The following is a 7,509-nucleotide window of genomic DNA, read 5'->3' as shown; positions in this document are numbered from 1 at the left end:
AAGTTAATGCCACCCTAATAGTGAGTAAATAAAGTGAGTAACTAAAGCCTAGTGTTACTGAGCCCTGGTGTGGGAAGGTGTGTGTGCGTGTCCCTACCGTACTGAGGCGTCCTGTTGAGCCACGGGTGGCGAGCATCGCTATGGGCACATCTCCATGGATGGAGCGGCCGCCTGCCCTCCCACCACCCACGTCATGTGACCCTGGCGTCGCTCAGGTGAGCTATGGACCCCTGCGGGGCTGCCCCTCTAAGTGCCTGCGTGTAAAATGTGTGCAGCTTGGCTGGAAGCTGGCTGGTGACCGCTGTGCCGTGCCGTGCCGCGCCGTGCTGTGCCGCGGCTGGGGTGGGATGAGGGAACTTCTACTGAGCACGCTCACTTTAACTTCCAGCGCTCCCAGCCCTCGGCCTTCAACACAGCCGCCGCTGCAGCTAACAACAGAACAGGCTCCGCCCCCTCTCCCAGCCCCTCATGACTATTCATTAACCCGGCCTGCAGGCCCAGACTTGCCCAGGCGACGAGCCGGACTGCGCCCGGCAGCCCGAGAGGAGGGGCGAGATCGAGGTGAGAATCGATTTAGACTTTTGCACCTTTGCTCAGGAAGAATTGACCCGAATGAGGGAACGCCAGCGTTCTGTGTCGCGTGACAGAATCCATTTCGGGGGAGTCGTAATGTCACAAGATATGGCTGCCGACCGAGATTGGTTAATTACCCGGGGGATCGGACAGGAGGTCACCACAACATCTCAGCCGACTTCACCTGAACTTCACCTCATCTACGCTGTGCTTATCAGAGCAGGGCTGGGGGGACCTTAACCTTCCCTTTGGCCACGTCAACACTCAGTGCGCAAGGACTTCCTCCATCACATCATATCAGTCGACAAGGGCCTCTGTCAAATACAGAAAACTTGCTGCCATTCCAAAGAATGAAGTGAAAGTCAAAAGAGTTTGCAGCACATGTAACCGCATCGAACATAGAGATACTCCATAGATCGCTTTTAGCTTTGGCTTTTACCTTTGGCTTTTAGCTTTTTATTTCAACAAAACAACACAGATAAATACATTTTAGAAATAGAATAGATTTCTTTTTTTTTAATTCAAATGTTGTCTTTTGTTTGTATTGTACATACAATGGATGTATCTATTTGTAGCAATTTCTCAACAAATCTTTAGAATATCCATGTCAAAATTATCTCAAGTACCGTGCGATATTGGCCAGCTGTGTTTCAATGAAAATTGTCAGAATTTTGATCTAATTTAATTAAAGACATTTAATTGTAGGTCTTTTTCACATGTTTATATCTCAAATCTTTTACATGATATATTTAGGTTTAAGTCTGAAATATTGAGCTTTAAATTACACCAAGGGGGTTACCTCCGCATTTGCACAACCTTTGAATATAAAATAAATATATCTGATTTAACGATATAAATGATGAACATTTGAGCACTTTCTGAAGCAGAAACATTTACACATCCAGCCACAGTCAGTGTGAGGAGACACAAAAAAACAACAATCTTTCCTTCCCAATCCACTCTCTCTCTCTTACCTTTCTCCCCCCCTCTCTCTATCTCCCTCTCTCCTTTCTCTCTCTACCCCCCCCTCTATTTCTCTCTCTTGTTTCCCTTTATATCTCCCTCTCTCTCTCTCTCTCCCTCCCTCCCTCTCTCTCCCTCTGCCCCAGATGGGTAGGCAGCAGGTGTCTTGTTGCTCAGGGCCAGTGGGACTGCTCCCTAATTAAGGTGACACCCTCCCACCTAATCCCCACAGCACACTGCCCACGCTGCAGAGGGAGGGAAAAGACCTCGGGAAGAGGGAAAACTACACGGAAGAGAGGGAAAAGACGGGCGGAAGAGGGAAAGGTGGAGGGAATATGGAGAGGTCTGGAGGGAAAGGCCACCATTACCCAAAGAGAAGCTGGATGCTGAGAGACACAGGGGAATCATGGGGCCATTATACAACAAATGACTGAATGATTAATTGATTGATTGAACAAATGATTCATTGAATAAATGAATAGGGCAAAATATTTCAGTAACACCGGAAATACTTGAATTTGATGGCCAGCATTTCAACCAGCAGATCTGCATCAGGCAGGTAGACTAGTTGACTGAAACAACTGAAGGTGGTGTTCTAGATGCCTAACAAAGACCTTTGGTCAAAATGCTATTTTTGACATACATGATTGCATATGCGTGACAGGACAGTGTTTTCCCCCAGCACCTTGTATGGATTGATAATGTACAGCTGTTAACATGTGATGCGCCACCCCCCTCCAAACTAGCCCTCCAGCATTACAGTCTCCTCCCCCCTCTGCAGTCTTACCATGACGTTGTGATGCGCCCCCCCCCCCCCAAACTAGCCCTCCAGCGTTACAGTCTCCTCCCCCCTCTACAGTCTCCTCCCCCCTCTGCAGTCTTCTCCCCCCTCTGCAGTCTTACCCCCCCCCCCTGTTACCATGACGTTAGTCTCCTCCCCCCTCTGCAGTCTCCTCCCCCCTCTACAGTCTCCTCCCCCCTCTGCAGTCTTCTCCCCCCTCTGCAGTCTTACCCCCCCCCCCTGTTACCATGACGTTACAGTCTCCTCCCCCCTCTGCAGTCTCCTCCCCCCTCTGCAGTCTCCTCCCCCCTATGCAGTCTCCTCCCCCCTCTGCAGTCTTACCATGACGTTGTCGTTCATGTCCCTCATATGGTAGACGTCCATGCAGACCTCTGCCCTGTTGCCAGGCATGTTTGAGGGGGTGCCCCTGTCCCCATGGTGACCACCGGGGTGACCACCCGGAGGCATCTCGTAGTAGGTACTGTCTGGCTCCCTGTTGGGGGGGGCGGGAGGGGGGGCAGGGGGGAAGAGAGCACTGAAAGACTGCACTGTCTGATCATACAAACTTGCAGAAACACTTCAAACATATTTGGAAAAAAAAGCGACTGTCATCAGTCTTTATAGTAATCTGTTTTTGACTATATCTGGCGTGTGTATGAATCTGTTGTCTGTCCCATGCAGTGGTTGTCATGGAGACGGGGTGGGGGAACTTACAGGCTGCTCCACAGGTTCTCAAAGGTGGTCCCGTCATCAGCGGTCGCAGACTGGGACATCTTAGCAGAGGGGCAATCCACCGACGGGCAGATCACTCTGGAGAACACACACACACACAGGTTATCAAAATGATTTAAGACACACAAACACACACGTACAAACCAGCACCAACCCCTTAATCCAAGGAGGCTCAAAATTCCTTTTAAAAGTAACTTTGAACATGACAAATTCAGCATCATAGACAGTACATACGATGTGTACTCTGAGAAAATAGTGCTTTGGATATGTTACAAACCCATATAGAACATTAATCAGAAACAACACTAGCCCTCATCTAGCAAAAAGGTCCAGTGCCTGACCCATTATAGAGTCTGATGATAGAACTTACACATAACCATTCAAATCAGCGGAACTTTTTGGAACATTCTGAAGAGCCATTTAATATATCACTATATTATATTATAGCTTCACGTCGGGCCTAACAACACCCTTGAACAGTACATTATTGACAATACAGTACTGCCTCTCGTACCTTATTGCTTAAATAAACCCTTCAGCAGGGGAGTTTGAACATTCTACTAAAAGAATGTGTTCATCAATGGTGTAAGATTCTAAGATTCTACGTTATATTGGATGGACCCAGATATTCTTAAGAGCGCTCATTCCACAGCATTCTAAACACATCGGTGTGACAGTACCTGCAAATATAACCAATCTAGCTAGCCTTTCCCCAGCGTCCAGCTCATCAACACACAGGTCAACTGCCTAGTGAGTGGGCTTATTAGGGCACGAGGTGACAGTGAGCACAGTAGCAGGCTGCATTCACAGCCCCTTGGGGCGAGAAGCAAAAACACAGACACAGAGCACTGAACCCCTTTCAACGGTCGGACCAAGGACTGAGAAACAATTTTAAGAGAGTCCCGTGATTTAATGGAGGGCAAAAACACATCATATAAAAATGGCTTCATCATGCAACACTGTGTCTGGAGTAGGGTTACATTACAGGGTTCGTGGAGGCCAGCTCCCACTACCTGAAGCGGCACTGTTGGCTGTCCCACCAGGCAGAGATGATTCAATGAGCAGCCCCTGAGATACTGGGATGGCAAGCCCTAACCTGCCCCGGCCTTCCCCCAGAGACACACTCAGCCTGGAGGAGTACGCTGGGCTAGACAGCCCTTCCTGAGCTCACTGATCAGTCTGGATGGGAGGACGAATCTGTACTCTTATAGAACAAGAATACCACACCAGGGGCCAAACACAGACGACACACACACTCTCGGCCACTCACAGATGCAAATGAACACACAGACATGTGTGCATGTACACACACACACGTTCACACACACACACACACACACACACACATATTTAAGCACACACTACACAGCAAAACAATACGTTTAAGGAAAGATGGAAGGCAGACAGACGAGTGTGCCATGGCAAAGCGATATTAGCTCTACGTGCAGATATACTGTTATGCTTATATATTTGAAAAGGTTGGCTACCTTGGCAGCTAATGAATCATGTATTTTTTCCATGACAAAACCAACACCAACTCTCTGAGGAGCATGTTGCCTTTTTGAGTAACTGCTCCCCCTACTGCCGAACAGGGTCCTGCCCGAATATGGGCTGCATGCGCAGGTGACAAAAAATGGCTTACGCTCGGGCCGGGCTCTGATGTCAAGCAATTATCTGAAATATCTTAAACCTAATGTTACACATGATGAGATTATGCACGACATGTTCAATCGCCCCACAGCGAAAGAATATGCGTAATTTACCACATGCGCAAATAATGTGCACTATTCTGTTGTTCTGTTGCCATGAGTGGGCTATCAACAGAGAGAAAAAAAAAATAAAGTGTATGTGATCATTTTCATGTCAGGGAAACTGATCGACATCTTTTACGTATTTCACATACATAGTTCATATCACTAACATTCAATCAAGTGGCTCTGAAAAAGCGAATTTGTAATTTGAATATGTCATTTTGAAATGATTTTACGTTTGCATTTTCCTCCAACTTGGCCTACCCTTTGTGGCTGACTGGGCGTCTCTTGCCGTAGATGAGCAGTAAAGAATATACTTATCAAACCACAGAAATGAATCATTCTATTATTTTAGCCCAGGCAATAGGCTTTATTGAGCTCCGTCGTTGGTGAGAGCTTGTCCATGAGAAAAAACGTTTGAGGAAATTTTTTGAATTTCTTCTGCAAAATGAACAGTCGACAATATACGGTAGACAACGTTGTTTTAAACTAGCGTTTGTAGCGGATACAAAATGAAAAACAGCCTTCACAAAAGTTACTCTTCTCAAAACTGCTTTGCTGGTTGCGCGTCCCCGGGAGTGCCTGGTGTATACGCTTCCACATCTCCTCAGCAACGCGACCGTCGCTCTGAAAACTGTGGCAAAGGTTTGTCTATTTCCGCTCCACACAGAGGGAAATATGGTTGAAATATAGATCCAGACTCAACAGAAAGTTACAGTGGTCTTCGACTCGCTTCTGTCTTTTGATGCGATGGCTTGTATCTCTAGCCCGCATATTTTAAAATAATGCTGTGTAAAGGAGTTACGCCTTCCCTGTGATCACACACACCACTCACAAACACTTAGCGTGTGTGTGGGCCTGCGCTTTGCTCTATGTACACCTAACAATAATCAAAGAGAGAACTATACTGACCTACATCTTGTCCTCACACAACGTTTTTTTAATCATGGGTTTTCAGCAAGCGACATCTAACCAAATACCCCAAATTATAATAATAATAAAACTGCCACTAGCTATTAAATAATAATAATAATAATATTAATAAATATACTACTACTACTAGGCCTACTACTAATAATGATAACAATAACAACAAAATAAAATAAAAAGCTTGGTGTGTAAGGCGCCAGTATTTCTTCCTTGTGGATTTTATAGAGACAACAATAAATTAGACTATATTCCCGTGATAACTACCACCATGAGAACACTGTACCAGCACAATTAAATAGACAACTGGGGATTGCGAACGGCGAATTGAATTTGAGCCTAGAGTGTAAGGTGTATCACAACGAGGCCTTCCTTTACGTTGTTAGCTTGCTGTATCAAGTATGAACACTATAGATAAAGTATCTGCGTCAGTCATGGTCAGTCACGACAGGTGCATCCATAACTCGCGTTTAAACAGAATAATATTTTCAAATGAAAACCTTATTAGGGATATACTTTTAAATTGATTTAATAGCGAACACGTTCCATACGTACAGTTTTATGTATTTACATGGCAATATTTCCAGTCCACAATTTTCATGCCTGGGAAAATTCAGCACCCTTGACAACGGCGGTGTCAGTGATTCGTCCCGTTAGGCACCTGTCCCGTAAGAATTACACAATAGCCCAGTGGCATCAGAGGAAACAAACGAAGTGCGACATTTTTTATGATATATCTACCTTTCCGATAGACAGTAGGCCAAGGCGATTTTTATACTCCAGAAATATATCATATTAGAGGATTTAGGACATTTTGTTATAAATTGATCTGAAAAGGAATGAACAGCAGATTTTTTGCCTTAAACATATCCGGTATAGCCTATAGCTAACAAATGTTTTTATTATTATTATAAATTATTAATAATAAAAATAATAATAATAACAATAATAATACGAATAATGATAATAACAACAATAATAATACAACCTGTCAAAATTTCTAATAAAGCTGATACCATGAAGCTTAGACTATTCAAAGGCTGTTCGAGTGTAGTTAGATGGTGCAATTTATTTTTTCTGTCTGTTTTCATCGCTTATCACAGTGGACAAGTAGCTGTGGACCACTTTCCTAAAGAAATCATATCACGCTGAACTCTGACCACTTTAAAGAAAAATTGATTTCCTTTTACAGATAAACAAAAACAGCTTAAATGATGCGAGCTATTGACATTGCAGTTGACATTGATCCAAAGATCCACATGTAGTCAACTAAACTGACCTAATTTCAGAATTCTAACTAGCCTAGGCTAAATTATCAAAGAATTACTGATTTGAAAAAAAAAAAATAGGGGATTTTACTTATAGCGACCATCTGACTACAGTATCACTGTGAAGGATGAATTTGAGTGACAATGGTAAGATGAAAGAGATGTTCGTTGTTGCTATACGTAGCTTATCATTAATAAGCCTAATTGATATTATTTAGTCAGCAATCACAGGAGATTGAAGTGTGAGTATCCTCAACCCAGTAGCCTAGGCTTTACATTATCCATGTTAAACAGTCTCCTGGAGGGGCTTGCAGAGAAGCAATCAGTTTAGTTGCTAAATCGACCTGAAGACTTGTGAACACAATTTAAGACATGGCATATTTACCTACCAGAATAAAGCTGTATCTTAATATTTCCCAGCCGATATATCCAAGAGTAATCACCAGGTCAGAAATGATATCCAAACATTAGCTTAACATTACTCGACATTTGCAACCGAAACAAGTAGGCTAAG

The 7,509-nt window shown here is 44.1% G+C and overlaps 1 protein-coding gene across 1 annotated transcript in view; it reads right to left on the bottom strand.

The window, feature by feature from the left end:
- tp73 (tumor protein p73) overlaps positions 1–7,509 on the bottom strand; it is a 39,187-nt gene that overhangs the window by 29,220 nt on the left and 2,458 nt on the right. The window contains exons 2-3 of the mRNA XM_012840919.3: positions 3,032–3,127; positions 2,660–2,810 (exon numbers count right to left, since the gene is read on the bottom strand). Of these exons, the coding sequence (XP_012696373.1) occupies positions 2,660–2,810; positions 3,032–3,127 (247 nt within the window). The remainder of the gene's footprint in view (positions 1–2,659; positions 2,811–3,031; positions 3,128–7,509) is intronic.

The sequence above is a fragment of the Clupea harengus genome, chromosome 4 (assembly GCF_900700415.2).
Source record: "Clupea harengus chromosome 4, Ch_v2.0.2, whole genome shotgun sequence".
NCBI lineage: Eukaryota > Metazoa > Chordata > Actinopteri > Clupeiformes > Clupeidae > Clupea > Clupea harengus.
The sequence above is the reverse complement of the archived record's forward strand: the minus strand, read 5'-3'. Positions and strand labels throughout refer to the sequence as shown.